General features: G+C 34.5%; 1 protein-coding gene across 13 annotated transcripts in view; it reads left to right on the top strand.

The window, feature by feature from the left end:
* The window catches only part of HERC1 (HECT and RLD domain containing E3 ubiquitin protein ligase family member 1), a 187,240-nt gene that overhangs the window by 58,348 nt on the left and 110,278 nt on the right, over nt 1-18,614 (top strand). For all 13 annotated transcript variants that reach the window (XM_049611706.1, XM_049611711.1, XM_049611710.1 and 10 more), the window contains 10 exons: nt 1,252-1,348; nt 1,944-2,087; nt 3,314-3,441; nt 5,893-6,037; nt 6,140-6,311; nt 7,497-7,631; nt 7,997-8,162; nt 13,155-13,280; nt 14,378-14,599; nt 18,354-18,506. In XM_049611706.1, the coding sequence (XP_049467663.1) occupies nt 1,252-1,348; nt 1,944-2,087; nt 3,314-3,441; nt 5,893-6,037; nt 6,140-6,311; nt 7,497-7,631; nt 7,997-8,162; nt 13,155-13,280; nt 14,378-14,599; nt 18,354-18,506 (1,488 nt within the window). The remainder of the gene's footprint in view (nt 1-1,251; nt 1,349-1,943; nt 2,088-3,313; nt 3,442-5,892; nt 6,038-6,139; nt 6,312-7,496; nt 7,632-7,996; nt 8,163-13,154; nt 13,281-14,377; nt 14,600-18,353; nt 18,507-18,614) is intronic.

Here is an 18,614-nt window from a genome sequence, read left to right as displayed (position 1 = left end):
AAAAGTTTTTTTTATATAAAATCCTTTTAAAGTTTCAATTTTTATTTTATACCAGAATTACAAGTGGGCACTTTTACTTCATAGGAGATTGTCTGACAAGGTTGGCTATCAAATGAATTTTACTTTATTATAACTTTCAGTATTTTAACTTAGACATCAGCCCCAAAGCAATGAGCCTTGGAATGTTCTACTTGACAACATAATGGGATACTTGATAAGATATTGAATGTGGAGCTCTAAGATTTTCAGACAAATACTACTTGAAGTTGCGTTTTTCTGGTCTTTCCAGCACCTTCTTTCTTCCTTAATTCTAATGCTGTAAAAATTTTTTTACTTCTATTCCTTTTAATGTCCCATTTTGCAGTGGAAACATTGCCAATTAAATATAACTTAGTATGGACATCATAAAGGAAAAATGTTCCAAAAAGTAAATTACTTTTACAGATAAAAATTTCAAAAGTTTTAGCATATTGTCTAGAATATATTAGGTGCTCAGTATTTTTAATTGAATCTAAACTTTAAATTTTCTAAAGTGAGTTCAAATTTTTGAATATTGAAAAGATGCAGAATAATTAGTATATTTTTTCTGTTAAATTACTATTTTATTAGTGTTAAAAGGTATGATAGTGATCCCCCAATTATGTTGCTTATAATCTTATTCCCCTGATTCTACTCATCAACTATATAGCTAATTGAGGGTAAAGAGATAGTGTTAGGAGTTTAATTAATGTAAGCTTATATACTGCTTAGATCTTTCTGCATTGGTAATAGTCACTGTGTTTTTGAGTTATCCCTATTATGTAATGAATTTTTCTTGATTAGCCAGGATTGGAGGTTTTATGTTAACATTATATTTAAAATTTTTTCATTGTACATGAGCATTCAGCCCCAGCCAACTCTTTGAGTAAAAACTTGGTTGGTGTGATACCATATCCTTGCAAGTGATTAGATTAATATATTCAGGGCTCCTGCTAGCCTTTACAGTGCCTTTGCATGAATTAAGGAAAGTTACCTTCTCTGAGTGGAAGCCACGTTTCATGGGCTGGGAAACAGAGCAGAGGCTATATTTCACCACTTTCTTGACCCCAGGTACTTTTGTCCTGAGCACAGCCTCTACAGCTGTACATGGCAACTTCTGGATAAGTTGTGAATATCAGTATCTCTGAAGTCTCTGTGCATAAAATCAAATATGAACTATATATTTTAGCATATTCATGTTCTTCATCTTGGCGTGCTTTGTGTGCTGTGTAGGTAGTTGTTTGTGTGTCTGCTGGATACAGACATAGTGCTGCTGTCACAGAGGATGGTGAATTATACACATGGGGTGAAGGAGACTTTGGAAGATTAGGTAAGATTTTTTTAAATTGCAGTTACTCTCACAGAAAAATAGAAATGATGGTTCCTAAGAAGTAGTGAGACTAGATTTAATAGGCAAAAAAATTGTTATTTATTTTGTTAGTTTTAGCTCAGAGGAAGATAGTTTTTATATAGTGAATACCTGGATTCTAGTGCTGAAATTTAAGCTGTAATTAAATCCACCAGGCATTTACTGCGTACCTATAATGAGCAGACACTGAAGGATTAAGGGGTAAGACACTTTCAGGGGTAAGAAAGATACCATCATGATCCTGAAGTGTGTAATCTAGTTAGTAGTGAAAACTAGTTGACATGAGCATGATCCTAGATAACGTTAGACAAGTGTTGGGAGAGGAGCACATATAGCATATTCTAATTATTCACTGAAGGGACTGGGTCTCTCAGTGTGAGAGCAGCCTAGAAGATGAGATGAGAAGATACTAGAAATGATTCTTTCTTATTTAATTTTACTTTGAAAATACCTCATTTCTGTCATTAACTTAAAATGTTTATTCTACCTGTGAAGTAATGGCCTAAAGAAAAAGAGTTAACAACATTATTTCTTTGTTGTATATGTTTTATCCAAGGTCATGGTGACAGTAATAGCCGTAACATTCCAACATTAGTGAAAGACATTAGCAACGTAGGAGAGGTTTCTTGTGGCAGTTCACATACTATTGCTTTGTCTAAAGATGGGAGAACTGTATGGTCTTTTGGAGGAGGAGACAATGGTATGTAAAAATTTATTTATTGATAACTTTGGGCTTGTTTTCTTGAGATTTCAAAAAAATTTACTTTTCTGTTGTACATGCCTATTGTAGAAAAACTCAATATTAAGATGAGCAGAAATTTAAATTTAAATGAACTGTTTCAAGAAATGTTGCTATAGCTGTTGTTAAAACTTTCATAGATGGACCTCTAAATGATATATATTTAAATATGTACATATATTTCCATATGGATGTCTTTTTTGAAAACCAAAGCAGACTCATATATACCTTAGCTATTTTATAACCTGTTGGTTTTTATCTAACAGTATTTTTTAAAAATGTTTATTTATTTTTGAGAGAGAGACAGGGTGTAAGCGGAGGAGGGGCAGAGAGAGGGAGACACAGAATCTGAAGCTGTCAGCAGAGAGTCTGATGCAGGGCTTGAATTCACAAACCGTGAGATCATGACCTGAGCTGAAGTCAGATGCTTAACCGACTAAGCCACCCAGGTGCCCCAAAATAGCTCAATGTATTCTTTTATGTGATTGTAACACAACTTAAAAAAAAAAAATCAGTTTATTATTGTTGAGTATCTGGGTGGTTTCCAAATATTTTCCTGGATCAAAACTACACAACAATAACTAAATCTTTGTCTACTTTTTCACAACTACCAGCAGTGTGAGATTGCTTATTTCCCCATATCTTTCAACAACAAACCATGGGGCATTAAGATTATTTAAAAAAATAATTTCAGTAGTGAAAATGGTATCATTTAATTAGTATTTCCTTGATTCTTAGGTTGAATTTGTTGTTGGCCATTTGTTTTTCTTCTTTAGTGATTTGCCAAGTCTTATATTTCAGTAATTATTGGATCTGTTCAAAAATTAATAATAGATACATACACAATCTTGTGTAGAATGTATTTATTACATCGGCAAATTTGAAGTTAGAAATATGACCATCATAGTGGAGAAAGAAAAACAGTTTTCCATGTCTCTCAAAGTTGTTTTAATTACTTGAAATTAAGATTCAGAAGCCTGTTGGTTGTTGGTTTCTATCTTGTAACAAAAACATTCATTTGTTCACATATTCTGCTGTCAGAAACTTAAGAGTTTTGCACATCTGTCAGGTACATGATGGAAAGATGAGCAATATTTGCCAAAATAAATACTTAGGTAAAGAATAGAGGTTCTTTAAAACAAGTAAATTTTTTAATTTGAATGTGTGTGTGTGTTTTTTTTAAATAGGCAAACTCGGCCATGGCGATACTAACAGAGTGTATAAGCCTAAAGTTGTTGAAGCTTTACAAGGAATGTTCATTCGCAAAGTTTGTGCTGGGAGCCAGTCTTCACTTGCTTTAACATCAACAGGGCAGGTAGGACTAAGGGATGAGCATAAAAAGCTTAAATTATTTCAGAGGAGTAAGTAACTAAAAAGTAATAATCATAATTAAACTTTAAAGTTAAAAAATATATTTTAAAGGCAGTCTACTGAAATGAAATATTTTCTCCTGTTTGAAGAGGTGGAATATTTGCAAAGGAATCAGATTTTCTCACCTGTCCTGTATGATCCAGATAAACCTGCCCTCAGCCTCCTGTTCTTTGTATAAAACCTTTTTAGCACTCAGCACCCCTTAAACGTTTTCCTAAAAATTATGGTTAATGGGAGAAAGTGCAAATAGATCTTGTTGGAACCAGTGATAGGAACTAAGAAGGCAAGAAGGTGATCAAATAGAGAGGGCAAGGAGAAATTTCCAAGTGGAAAATAATCTGAGGGGATAGGTATTTGTAAGAAAGGGTGTGTCAGGCTTAAGGTGGTCAGAGCTTTAGAATACCTTTATATAAACTTTTGAACTTCTGTATGCATATTTTGATTTCTGTTTTTGTTGGTGTTAGAGAGGGTCCAGGTATGGTGATAGATTGATGATAATTTCCTTCTTATTCCATCAGCAGTGACAGTGAAAAAGTGAGCTGACCACTCATTTTCTCTCATGTCAGAATCCATTATGTGCCAGGTAGTGGTATAAAAATGTTTTGTGACTAATTCACAAGACAGATGAATAGCAAAGTTGAAATTAGCATATAGTTTAATTATTTTTTGAGGGTCTAGAATGCCTGTGTCCTAAAAAATTGAACTATTCATTACCCTGTATTTCATTACATTAGTCATTTGTTACAATGCTGGATGCTGCCTTAAAATCTGAAATTTCTCTTGCACATCTTTGTCACTACGGGTTTTGTGGTAAGAATCTGTGAATTGAAGACAGCAGATGCTCACTTGTTTGATGTATAGCCATAGTCAAATCACAGACCTCCCTGGATCATCATGTGGTTCTTTTGTATGAAACGATTAATGATTTCCATTTTGCTTACAAATGATCAGATAAGGTAATTATTTTTATTGAAAGTTTGTATAAATTATCAAGTACTATTCAGCTATTAGTTGATAATACATTTTACTACCTTGAAATCCAAAGGAACTTGTAAGTTAGTTGTGAGATAGAATAGTTGTATCATGAATACACAAAGTTATGTGAAATCAAATATATATACTTAGGAAAAAATAAAATAAGAGAGAAATACTTTTAAATGGCAAGGATACTTCTGTTTACTGTTACAGTTGCTAAGCATAAGGTGATATCTGCTTTTCCCTCAGTCCTCTTAGGCCACTTCACTGCTGACTTCCCATCGTATTAAGTGTGATTCTTATGTTGAAAAATACAGTATGTATTTTTTAGACAACAGAGTCCCTAAATACAGGCCAAGTGTTTCTTTATCTGGTGTTCAGCCAAAGTAACTTGGCAAGAGCAAACTCTAGCTATATGTGTCTTATTGACAGTACTGTATTGTACTTGAGTGATTTAGGAGATTTAGAATGACTTTGACTACATATTTTTTCATCTTACTTGTGTTTAGTTCTTAACCCCTCCGAAGATATACCTTTAATTGTACTGGAATTTTGTTCTTTCTATCTTTGTCTTAAGTAGTTTTCTAGCAACTGGTACAAGTATTTGCTGCTCATTTTTTGTTTAAGAGGTTTAATCTCTCAGTAGTCTTTACTAAAAGAATTGCAAGACAAAAAAAGTCCCAAACCTGGTGGCGTAAGGGTTAAAGTCTCTATGACATTACCACAACCCACTGAAGGGAAAAGAAGGTCATTTAGTTTGCTAATTGTTTTGATTTGGGGTTGCCAAACTGGCAGTCATTCACCCTTTTATCTTCCTTGTCATCTCACCTTTCCCCCAAGCTTCTTAAATCAGTCAGTGGTTGTTGTAGTAATTAGCCAAAAAAAAAAAAAAAAAAAAAATGCAGATGTTCAAAGAGAACTGTGTGGACTCCTGCTTCATATGGCCATCTTTGTAAGTGATCATTAAAATTCTTGTAACAATGAGGTGTGGTGGTTTTTAACTAAATTATAAACATCAGTCTTGTGATTTATATCATTCATTTTATATGTTTATACCTTGGTCTAGTCAACCAAGAAATATTTGTTGAGACCTGCAGAGTGAGAAACACATGAAGAAGTTAAGATAGCAACAGTACTTCTAAGCCAAGATTCTTCTAAGATCCTTCCATTTTTTCTGTGACCAGTTATTTTTCTTTTCAGTTTGGCTGCTTGTCTGCGTATATAGTAAACACTTAAAAACAGCACAACAAGTAACTGAAAATCCTTAACAAGTCAGTAAATATTATTTTTAACAACAGAAAGTTATTATTTAGTATCAAACCACACTCTTGTTTAATAGATGATATTTATTTTTAAACAGTGTAAGTCTTTGACCTAGTAACACAGGATGTAACATGTAGTGCTGTTCTGTTTGTTTCAGGTCTATGCTTGGGGCTGTGGAGCTTGTCTGGGTTGTGGTTCTTCAGAAGCTACTGCTTTGAGACCCAAGCTTATTGAAGAACTGGCTGCCACAAGAATAGTTGATATTTCTATTGGAGACAGTCATTGTTTGGCTCTTTCTCACGGTAACGTTACTTGTTTTTAAAAGAAATAGTATTAACTATTACCTTCTATAAATGTATTACATTTAAATTTGGCTTTTCTTGTGTTCTCCATTTTGTTTTTAGATAATGAAGTTTATGCCTGGGGCAATAATTCGATGGGGCAGTGTGGCCAAGGAAATTCCACAGGTCCTATTACTAAACCAAAGAAAGTGAGTGGCTTAGATGGCATAGCTATTCAGCAGATTTCTGCTGGAACATCACATAGTCTGGCATGGACTGCTCTTCCTAGGGATAGGTAAGAATGCCCACGTTTAAAAATGCTTGTGTTCTAATAACGACAGAAACACCAATAAAAGCAAAAATAATTATACTCTGTTCATAAAAATGACCTTCTGAACATTTCTAGTATTGGTATTTTTACTATCAAAGCAATGACATCTAGAGTTCTTTTGATTTGAATGTTGAGGTTAGATATGTAAGCAAGAAGTTTATACCCTGTATTTAAGATATTTTCTTAATTTAAGTGTCTTCTAAACATTTTGAATTCCTTCTCTGTCTCTAGATAATGATTTCAAAAATTAAATGCGTATTAAGAGGAAGTTACATTAAAATAATTTAAATTAGAACTAGGCTTTATTCAACAGTCGATTAGCCTCAGTGGCCTTTATGTGGTTGGTTTTTGAAAAGAAATTGGCTGTACTTCTAAATAAAAGAAGTTACTTTTGTAGGAATTTAGCTTTTTCCTGAAGTGGTAACAGTATCTTATTAGATAATCAGGTAGGTGAGTTTCAGACAGTATTAGTGTGAATTTTAAGGAATTTTAGGGTTGTTTGAGATACATATTTTCTTATGCATGTAGGCTAATTTAAACTTGACATGTATTATATTTTCATTCTAGACCTTTGATTCAGATGGGTTTATTAGGACATTCTAACCAATTAAAAACATTTATAGATATTTACCTTCCAAAACAAAAGCTAAAGATATAATAAATTGATTATAAATAATTTTCTATTAACATTAAATTTGCAACTTTCCACTTCATATGTAGATAATTGGTTCTCAAGATCCTGACAATGTTCACAAGAGTCATTAGGTGTTGTTGTTTTAATAGATTTCAGTTTATCATTATATAGAGTCAGGCTGTTTTTCTTAATATGAAATATACATTGTATAGACCCTTAGAACTAGAAGCCTATAGTAGGTCATGTGACTCAGCCCTCTGCCTTTAAGTGAGTGAATATCCAACCTTCCAAAGCAGTTTGTGGTTATATGTTTTCTTCTTGAAGAACTCTAGGGATGGCAAGTGCTTGGTTTTCCTTGGTTGCTAAAATGAAGGGTTTTAACTTTCATAATCAAGAAGATCTTCTGTATATCTTATTGAAATCTTTCAGCTTTAGTAATGGTTTAAATTTTGTTTTTGATCATGTGTGAAAATTCCCCTGTCAAGTCTGTTACATGATTTTCTTCTTCCTTCTAGACAAGTTGTTGCGTGGCACCGACCTTATTGTGTAGATCTTGAAGAGAGTACCTTCTCACACCTGCGTTCTTTTCTTGAGAGATACTGTGATAAAATAAACAGTGAGATTCCCCCACTCCCTTTCCCTTCATCAAGGTATGTTATATATATGTATATAAGGGGTGTGTGTGTGTGTGTGTGTGTGTGTGTGTGTGTGTGTTTGCCCATGTGCACACCTACACCTATTACTCATTTTGAATTTTGACTTACTGTTCTTTTTGTCCTATTTTGCCCTCATTTATATTAAACTCCTTTAAAATCTAAAAAAGAACTAACCTTCAGGTACTTACTGATAATAACCTTTAAGAAAAATTACCCATAATTTCACGAATCATGTTTTAAAAATCACTATTGCTCATAATTTGACAAAATTTTTAAAGAGAAAAAAAATGTTACCCAAACTGGGTATAGAACATGTTCTTTTGTAGATCAGAAGTTCATAGTAGTTTGTTTGGTTTCAGGGAACACCACAGTTTCCTCAAGCTGTGCCTGAAGCTGCTTTCAAATCACCTTGCTCTTGCGCTTGCGGGAGGGGTGGCTACCAGCATTCTTGGGAGACAGGCAGGTCCACTTCGAAATTTGCTCTTCAGACTGATGGATTCAACTGTCCCAGATGAAATTCAAGAGGTAAGCATATAGGACTTGGAATCTGTATCTCCAGACACATCTTTCCCTGAACTTGTTGCTCATAAATTCAGTCATATATTGGAAAAATTCAATTGGATGTTCTTTCCCTTACTCCTATTTTCTTGGTGGGAGTAAATGTTTTTGGTTAACTCATCCTTTAGACAAAAGTCAGATGTTATCTTTGGGAAACCTTTCATTCCCTGCTCTCCTGCCAGGTTAGGTTTCTCCTGTATATGTTTTCATTGCATCACAATGTTTTGGAATTGTCTGTTCACATACAGCTCCTTTTCTCTCAGAGGATGAATTTCTGAGGGCAAGGACCCAGTTTTATTTTTTTATTATGGTAGAATACATACAACTTAAACTTTACTATCTTAACCATTTATTTTTTTATTTGAGAGAGAAGGAGCATGTGAGTGGGGGAAAGGGGCGGAGGTAGGGGAGGGGGAGAAAGGGAGAGTGAGAAAGATTGAATCCTAAGTAGGTTCTCCGCTCAGCTCAGAGTCCAATGTGGAGCTTGATCCCATAACCCTGAGAAACATGCCCTGAGCCCAATCAAGAGTCAGATGCTTAACCTACTGAGCCACCCTAGTGCTCATAAGCCATTTTTCAGTATATAGTTCAGTGGTGTTAAATACATTCGTAATATACAACCATCATCATCATTCATTTTTGTAATTTTTTTCATCTTATAAAATTGAAATTCTACACCCACCAAACAATAAATCTTCATTCCACCCTCTCTCCAGCTTCTGGCAACCACCATTCTACTTTCTTTCTCTTTGATTTTTGACACTCTAAATATATCATGTAAGTGGAATCATTTACTCTTTGTCTTTTTGTGACTGCTTATTTCACTTAGTGTAATGTCCTCAGAGTTCATCCATGTTGTAGCCTGTGTCAGAATTTCCTTCCTTTCTAAGGCTTAATAATCTTTTGTATGTAAATATCATGTTTTGCTTATCAACTCATCCATCATCTTTAAGACCTTGGATTAGCCAATAGTTTCCTAGATATGACACTGAAAGTACAAGCAACCAAAAAAAAAAAAAAAAAAAAAAAGAAGTTGGACTTCATCAAAATGAAAAACATTTATGCCTCAAAGGAATATTATCAAGAAAACAGACATACAACTCATAGAATGGGAGGAAATATTTGTAAATCATATGTCTGATAATACTCTAGTTTCCAGAACATATAAAGGATCCTTACAACTCAACAATAAAAAGGATGAATAACACAACTTTTTAAAAAAAATTTTTTTAGTAACCCAACTTTAAAAATGAGCAAAGAATCTTGAGTAGACACATTTTCAGAGAAAATATGCATATAGCCAATAAGCACATGAAAAAAAAAATGCTCACCAGTGTTAGTGATTAGGGGAATGCAAATCAAAATCACAATGAAATACTGCTTCAAACCCACTCAGTGGCTACAATCAGAAAGACTGACAATAGCAAGTAAGTATTGGTGAGGATGTGGAGAAATTGAAACTCTCTTAATTGCTGGTGGAAATGTAAATTGGGACAGCTGCTTTCGGAAGATAGTTCCTTAAATAAACATTAAATTACCATATAATGTAGCATTTCCACATCTAGGTCTATACCCAAAAGAATTTTCACTCAAATCTTTTACAGGAATGTTCATAGCAATATTACTCATAATAACCAAAAAGTGGGAATAAACAAATGTCTGTCAACTCATGAATGGATGAGCTAAATGTGGTATGTCCATGGAGGATAATATTATTCAGCCATAAAAAAGAAAGAGGTACTGATACATGCTACAACATGACTGAACTTTGTGAACATTGTGCTAAGTGAAAGAAGCCAGTCACAAAAGGCCACATATTACATGATTCCATAAATATGAAATGTACAGAGTAGCCAAATCCGTAGAGAAAGAAAGTAAATCAGTTGGTTGTTAGGGGTTTGGGGGAGGGAGAGATGGGGAGTGACTGCTAACAGACACAGAATTTCTTTTGGGGGTGATGAAAATGTCCTAAAATTAGAAGAGGGGTGATGGTTGTACAACTCTGTGAATATACTAAAAACCACTGAATTTTATACTGAAAAAAGGTGAATTTTATGACATGTGAATTAGATGTCAATTTAAAAAAAAAAAAAAGCAATGGGGCGCCTGGGTGGCGCAGTCGGTTAAGCGTCCGACTTCAGCCAGGTCACGATCTCGCGGTCTGTGAGTTCGAGCCCCGCGTCGGGCTCTGGGCTGATGGCTCGGAGCCTGGAGCCTGTTTCCGATTCTGTGTCTCCCTCTCTCTCTGCCCCTCCCCCGTTCATGCTCTGTCTCTCTCTGTCCCAAAAATAAATAAAAAACGTTGAAAAAAAAAATTAAAAAAAAAAAAAAATAAATAAATAAAAAAAGCAAAAAAGATAACCGATTTTTCAACTTGAGAGACATATCCCTGGCATGCAGGTAGAAGAAATACTAACCTGGTGGTGAATGGGAACTTTGAGTTTTTAATATTTATCAGAAATGAGGTAGTGTAGTATTTTTAAAAGGTCAAAAATCACTGGAATAAAATAAGGAAAGTGAACGTTAAAAAATTATCTTTAGAATTGTTTATTTATTCCTTGAATGTCCTTGATATCTACTCTGTTAGGAGAGTCCTTAGGAGATGAATTCTCTCAGAATGTGTACGGGCCTGTTTCTGTTCCTTATCTCTGAAACTTCTAGTAACTTAATCCATTTGTAGCAATAATCACTGTTGCTGCTCTTTTTTGTTTCTTTTTAAATGCTTTATTTTGAGCCATTTGTTGACTTCAGGAAAAGTTGCATAAAATATGGTTTTCTCACTTAGCTTCATGCTAATGCCATACATAACCACAATACAATTATCAAAACCAAGAAAATAACATTGGTTTAATACTATTCATTACCCTAAACAGCTTATTAGAAATTTTATCATTTTCCCACCAATGACCTTATTCTTTTGCAGGAATCACATTCAGTATCCCATATTAGAGTTGATGTTTCTCCTTAGTCTTCTGCACTGTTTTTTCCTCATTTTTTCCTTGTCTTTCATGACCTAGACAATTTTTGAATATTGGTCAGTTATTTTATTGAATATCTATCTCTTATGTTTTCTTATGATTGGACTGAGGTTATACATTTTTGACAAGAATGCCACAGAAATGATGATGTGTCCTTAGTACATCGCATCATGGGGTTCATGGTACTGATATATCTTACTACTGGAGATTTTGACCTTGGTCAGTTGGTTAGGGCGTTGTCTGCTGGGTTTCTGTATCCGTCAGTAGCTTCTGAGAGAGGGTAGACAGGAAAAATATTCTTTGAAAATGTCCTCAAAATGAAGTAGTTTGTGAGTTGAATATTTTCACGAATAGTTGAGAGTGTAGTATTCTGATCTAAATCATTTTCCTGTAAGAATTCATTCTCTTGTAGAAGTCATTGTCTTCTAGTTTTCAGTGTTATCGTTCAGAAAAAAATGCATTCAAATTTTTATCCTTTGTATAGAAATCTGTTTTCTCTATGGGTTTTATAGCAAATTCTGTTTGTCCTTTGTGTTCTCATGTTTCAGTTGATGTGGATCAGTTTATACTTGGGTGGACCTTTTTAATTTTGAAACTCATCGCCTTCAGTTTTAAGAAATTATCTTGAAGTATATTGTGTATTGATTTCCTCTTCATTGTTTTCTGTCTCTCTGGAACCCCTTATTATTTAGGTTACTAGACATCCTGGACAAGTCCTCATAATTTTTCTTTGGTTTTCTTTCCTGTTTTCCATTTTTTCCCCTCTACTTTATGAGGAATTTAATTTTATATTCTAACTCTTCTAGTCAGGTTTTTTAAATTTCTTCTTTTGTATTTTAAATTTATAAGAGCCCTTAATCTTCAAGTGTTTATTTTTTCTTGTCCAACACCCTCATTTTACTGATAAAGAAGCTATAGCCCTGAGAAATTATGAGGCCTAAGATAATGTAGCTATTCTTTTAAAAAAAAAAAATTTTTTTTTTAACCTTTATTTTTGAGACAGAGAGAGACAGAGCATGAACGGGGGAGGGTCAGAGAGAGGGAGACACAGAATCTGAAACAGGCTCCAGGCTCTGAGCTGTCAGCACAGAGCCCGACGTGGGGCTCGAACTCATGGACCCACGAGATCACGACCTGAGCTGAAGTCGGACGCTTAACCGACTGAACCACCCAGGCGCCCCTGTAGCTAGTCTTTATAGCTACCTGAACATTTGTTGGGTTAAGTTCTTCTCATTTTAAAATTCTTAACCTCAGGGCGCCTGGGTGGCTCAGTCAATTAAGCGTCCAACTTTAGCTCGAGTTATGATCTCACAGCTCACGGGTTCGAGCCTTGAGTCAGGCTCTGTGCTGACAGCTCAGAGCCTGGAGCCTACTTTGGATTCTGTCTCCCTCTCTCTGCCTCTCTCCCACTCACATGTGCATGTGTTTTCCTTCTCTCTCTCTCTCTCTCTCTCAAAATAAACAAACATTAAGAAAAAATTAAAAAAAAATTCTTAACCTAAATGGCTAATCCTCAGGGAGACCTTCCATGAGCCCATAGGCCATGTTAATTACGTGTGTGTGTGATTCAAGTTTGTACTTTCCCTATGTGACTCCTTTCACACTTGTAAAAACTTGCTCAGGATCTCTTTCCCATTAGACTGTATGCTTATGAAAGGAAGGCTTTTGTCTGTCTTGTTCACTTGTGTCTACAGCACTTTGCAAAGAGCCTTACCAGGACCTGAACTAAAAAGTCAATACTAAATATTTGTTGGATGATGATTAGCTCTTAGTGGCAAATTCAAAATATGTATCCTAGTTTACTTAAAGACCTCTAAAGGACTTGCATGCTTTCTTTTTTCATGTCACTTTTTCAGACTTCTGTGATCTACTTTCTTTAGACTTTTGTGATCCTAATAATCAGTGCATTTTATTTTTCATGTATTTCTTTTAAAAAGATAAGGACTAGGTCAATAAATACACTTTTCTTTTTTGATACTAGGTGGTAATTGAAACTCTGTCAGTGGGAGCAACCATGCTATTACCACCATTACGAGAACGTATGGAGTTACTTCATTCTCTTTTGCCCCAAGGACCTGATAGATGGGAAAGCTTATCTAAAGGACAGGTGAGCCTTTACACTGTATCTGAGTAAACCAGTAATATCACACACACAAAAATAGAGGGAAATAAAGCTAATCAATTGCCATGTGTTCATGGAATAATTCTTGATGGGTCTAGTAAATCCTAATATTTAATGTTTTCTGCTGGAAGAGTTCCCAGAATTCTAATGAAGGTGAAGCAAATGATAATTTATTAAATGATTTGGGGCTAGTTATTAAAATTTCAAAATTTGTTACTTATATTGTCAAGCCAGAGACATTTTATAATGTGTTGAGTTGAAATCAGGGTCATGTGCTACTGTTGGTTCCATGCCCAGAATGTTATGTGAAATTTCTTATATAAAAACTAAAAGATGACTGTGAAAATATATTTGAGGATATAAATATGCTTATTTCCATTTTTAATATTACATTATTAATATTATATACATTAAAATAAGTACATTTTGCTCAACTCAAGTAGAACAATCAATTGTAGAGTTGTAGATTTCAGGGAAAAAGTGGTTCTTACTGGCAATATAATCCACCGATGACTCCAGTGAGTATTTTTTACTAGTTTAGATTTCAGTTGATTCATTTGAAATATTAGAATAAATAGTTACATTGATAATTCTGTAGAACAATGTGTAGTATAATTTATCTGGTAACATTTCCTATTCTTAAAGTGCTAACTAAAATCATTATGCAGAGAATATCATTTTGCTTAGAGTTTGGGTATTATGTATTATTGTAAAAAGGAATAAAATATTATTAGTTACATTTTTAAAATTGTATTAATGGGATAGCTTTTCTTTTTAAAAATTTTTTTAAGTTTTATTTTATTTTTGAATAACAGAGTATGAGTAGGGAAGGGGCAGGGAGAAAGAGAGGGGATCCCAAGTATGCTCAATACTGCCAGAACAGAACCCAAACAGTGGATCATGACCTGAGCTGAAATCAAGAGTCGGACACTTAACTGACTGAGTCATCTGGGCACCGGGATAGCTTTTCTTTTAAATACATGCTTCCTAAAATATCAGGATATTAAATGGAATTTTTTTTCTTTTTAAATGCATTTTAAACTATTTGTACCTATTTCATGGATGAAAATATTTTTCTTTAGAGAATGCAACTGGATATCATTCTGACAAGTTTACAAGATCATACCCATGTAGCTTCCTTACTTGGCTATAGCTCACCTTCTGATGCTGCTGACCTCTCTTCTGTTTGTACTGGCTATGGAAACCTGTCAGATCAACCTTATGGCACTCAGAGCTGCCATCCAGACACTCATCTGGCTGAAATTTTGATGAAAACTCTCTTAAGAAATTTAGGATTTTATACAGTAAGTTGCTCTTTTTCTTTGTAGTAAAAAAAGAATAAAGCTTGGGGTTTTTTGGTTGTTTATTGTTTGTTGTTTTTTTGGAGGCGATAGGGATGGCTTCAGGTTAAGGTATTTTGACATTTAAATATGTATGAAATGAATAAAACTCTGGACTTCACTCCCCCAAAGGGGGAAAACATGTGTCAGATCTTCTGAAATACTGTAGAAGCCAAATGACTTGTAATTGAGAATTCCAAAAAGATTTATTTTAGAATTTTACCAATTTTTTCTGATGTTAGTGTACAAGAATAAACATAAAAATAGTCAAAAGCATTTTGCAAAAGAAAAATAGTGAGGAAGGGAATAATATATACTCCTATAGTTACAATGTGGTTGGTACTTACTAAGAATAGCTGGTCAGTAGAAGACAGTAGATGCTATAGTTTTCCCTGTGTTAGGATGCAGTTAATTCTTAAGTATTTCTTAGATCCATCTCCCCCTGCCCCCCGCCATTTCTGCTGGTTCTGACCCACACTATCATGACCTAATGCTAATACCAGTGTTGTAGTTATTGTCACTGTTGCTGGTCTCTGCATCTTACTGCTGGAATAACCTAGTTGTATTAAATAACCTCATTGTATTAAATTAAAACCCCTTCAGGCACTTCATCATTTGGCTTACACACCACTCCTCTGAGCTCATGGACATGACATGGAGACATGTCTGTCTCCAGCTTCCTCTACTAATCTGTGATTTCTTCAAGGAAGCCTTACCAAATAACCCTATTTAACCATGTAATTATAACTGCATATCCTTAGATCTCAGAGTTACGTGTACTGTATGACTTAACTTTGAATAGTTCATATATTGTTTCATATTGTCTCCTATGCCCCTGAAGGGTCGGGTCTGTATATTCTTCTGTGCAAGTCTTAGTGTTCTATTCTGTCCACATTAAAAGGTGGCTAAGTCAGAGTGACAATTGAGCTTATATAATTTTCTTTCAGATTTAAGAATGTAAATTTGATCTGATGTTTGGCTGCACGTGGAATGGGAACAGTGTCATGGTATATCCATTTGTTATTGACAGAACATTTTTTCCAAAGTTGTAAGGGATATTTATGCTGCATTAAAGTAGTGCCTTTCTCTTAAAGTCAACTGGCTGTCACTGTCAAGTGTGAAGCCCATGGGATTCTTAACACCAGAAATATAGTTTGGTGTGCTTGTCCTTTGGAAGAAAACACCCTCCAGTTACTGTGATTTAATAGTTTTGCCTTCAGCTGTAGAAGCTGCTGCCAGGTAATTAGTTATATATCCTTAGGGCGGTTCCTGTATAGCTGTTACATGTACTTTAGGCCAAAATCTACCCTCTTTGACTAGAGATTTCTTAATGCTTTTATTTGTTCTTTTTTTTAATGTTTATTTATTTATGAGAGAGAGCATGTGGGGGAGGGGCAGAGAGAGAGAGGGGAAGAGACAGGAGGAGAGAGAGAGACAGAGTCCTTGGCAGTGCATGGAGCCTACTTGGGTCGGTCTCTCTCTCTCTCTCTCTCTCTCTCTCTCTCAAAGTAAAGAACTGTGAGATCATGACCCGAGCTGAAATCAAGAGTTGGATGCTTAACCAACTGAGCCACCCAGGTGTCCCTTATTTGGTCTTTTTACAAAGGAAAATACAATCTTGCATTTATATAATTAAACGTGGCACATGCCACAATGATGTGAACGCATTGGACACTACTGAACTGCACATTCAAAAATGGTTAAGATGATAAATTTGATGTTGTATGTATTTTACTATAATTAAAAATAGAATTAACAAGTGAAAATAAATTAAGTAGTGCCTTTCTAATTTCATTAGGGGTGGGGTTGATATGTATGTTATATGGAAATGGAAATAAAATATTAAGTGATTTTGGGCTACAGTCCTAAATTATTTGTCCAAATTTGTCATGTTCCCAAGATTTTAAAATGGTGGTGCTTGTCTCTTTGGGCTGCTGTAACAGAATACCGTAGTCATCCATAGACTGGGTGACTTTTAAACAACATATTTATTTCTCACTGTTACAGAGGTGCTGGCAAATTTGACGTGACTAGCTTCTTGGTTCATAGATAGCCATCTTCTTGCTGTGTCCTCACACAATGGAGCTCTCTGGGGTCTTTTTCATACGGGCACTAATCCCTTCCCAAAGGCCCCGTCTCCAAATACCACCACATTGAGGATTGGGTTTCAATGTATGAATTTTGAGGGGACACAAACATTCAGTCTATAGCAGTGCTTATTTGGCAGCTTATAATGGTGCTTATATAGCAAGAGCCTTAAAATGTTCTGAGACTCTGTCTTGGATATTGTAAACATCAACCATACTTCATGCATAAAGATGTTCATCACATGATTATAAAAAATAAAACTTGGAAACAACTTAAATATCTAAAATGTGTAGGTAAATTACGGTATATATGCACAAGGGAATATTATGACTTAAAATTTATATAACCATGGCTTCTGAAAACAAAATATTTGTGAATCTGCTGGAAAAGAGAAGTCTAAACATAGAATATGCAGTATTGTGAAAAAAATGAAACGGTCACAAAAATCAGGAAAGAAATACACTAAAAAATATTAATAGTGAGTTTTCTTTGGGTTGGCTAAATGATAATTATAACTTATTTTTTAAAATACAGTTTTGGTATTTTCTAAATTTTTTACAAGAAGAGTTATTTATTTATTTATTTATTTTTTTAATGTTTATTTTTGAGAGAGAGACGGTGACAGTGTGAGCAGGGGAGGGGCAGAGAGAGGGAGACATAGAATCCGAAGCAGGCTCTAGGCTCTGAGCTGTCAGCGCAGAGCCTGATGTGGGGTTTGAACCCATGGACCATGAGCCAAAGTTAGATGCTTAACTGACTGAGCCACCCACGCGCCTCTACAGGAACAATTTTTAAAAAAATATTTTTAGTTTGAACTAATTTAAAACTTACATAAGACTTTCAAGAATCAAAAAATCCCTTCTATCCTTTAGCTAAATTAGCTTCATCTATCTATCTATTTATCTATCTATCTATCTCTCTATCTTTCTAAATAGTTTGAGAGTAAGTTATAAATGCCCTCCTGGCTCTTCTTAAGCATGTAAGCATGTATTTCTTAAGAAGGGTATTCTTTTGCATAACAGCAGAACAATTACTGAATTCATAAAATTTAACATTGATACAGAACTATTATCTAATATACAATCCATATTCAGATTTGTATAAGTGTCACAATAATGTGCTTTATAGCAACCCCTTCTCCCAATCCAGGATCACACTATATTTAGTTGTTATGTCTCTTTAGTCCACTTCTTTTTTTTTCTGCCTATTTTTTAAGTATAGTTGAAATCATTTATTTCTTTTATAATCATAACCTAATTTAATTTTGAATAATTGTGTTCAAGTGTTCATTTGTGTCGTTTCACGGTGTGTGGAAACAAAACTTTTTACACAAGAGGTATGGAAAGCAACAGCATTAAAATGTTGAAATATGTTGTCTGGATCTTACATGGTTTTCTCAATTTTCAAAGTTTCTGTGGTGAAACGCGCATTACTTTTGTTTAAACAGTAAAACAAATTGAAATTGCTTGACAAATCTTGCTATCTAATAGCTAAGAACAATCGTGCAAAGATTTGAAGATTGATAACGGGAGAAAGGAGACAGTGGCTTCTTAAGTCAATCATTTATGGTAGGGCATTACTTTTATTTTTAAGTACTTCGGATTTAATCTTCTTTTATGTATCATCTTAGGATCAAGCATTTGGAGAGCTAGAAAAGAATAGTGATAAATTTCTACTTGGAACATCATCTTCGGAAAACAGTCAGCCTGCTCATCTTCATGAACTCCTGTGTTCACTGCAGAAACAACTGCTGGCATTTTGCCATATCAATAACATTAGTGAGGTATGTGATTCTTCGCCTTTTATGATCTCTCAGGGACCTTGAAACTCAGATATTTGGGTAAACTATGATATTTCTGTACCTTGAATGTTTTACAGTAGTAATATAGGA

This window comes from Panthera uncia, assembly GCF_023721935.1.
Source record: "Panthera uncia isolate 11264 chromosome B3 unlocalized genomic scaffold, Puncia_PCG_1.0 HiC_scaffold_1, whole genome shotgun sequence".
Taxonomy (NCBI): domain Eukaryota; kingdom Metazoa; phylum Chordata; class Mammalia; order Carnivora; family Felidae; genus Panthera; species Panthera uncia.
The sequence above is the reverse complement of the archived record's forward strand: the minus strand, read 5'-3'. Positions and strand labels throughout refer to the sequence as shown.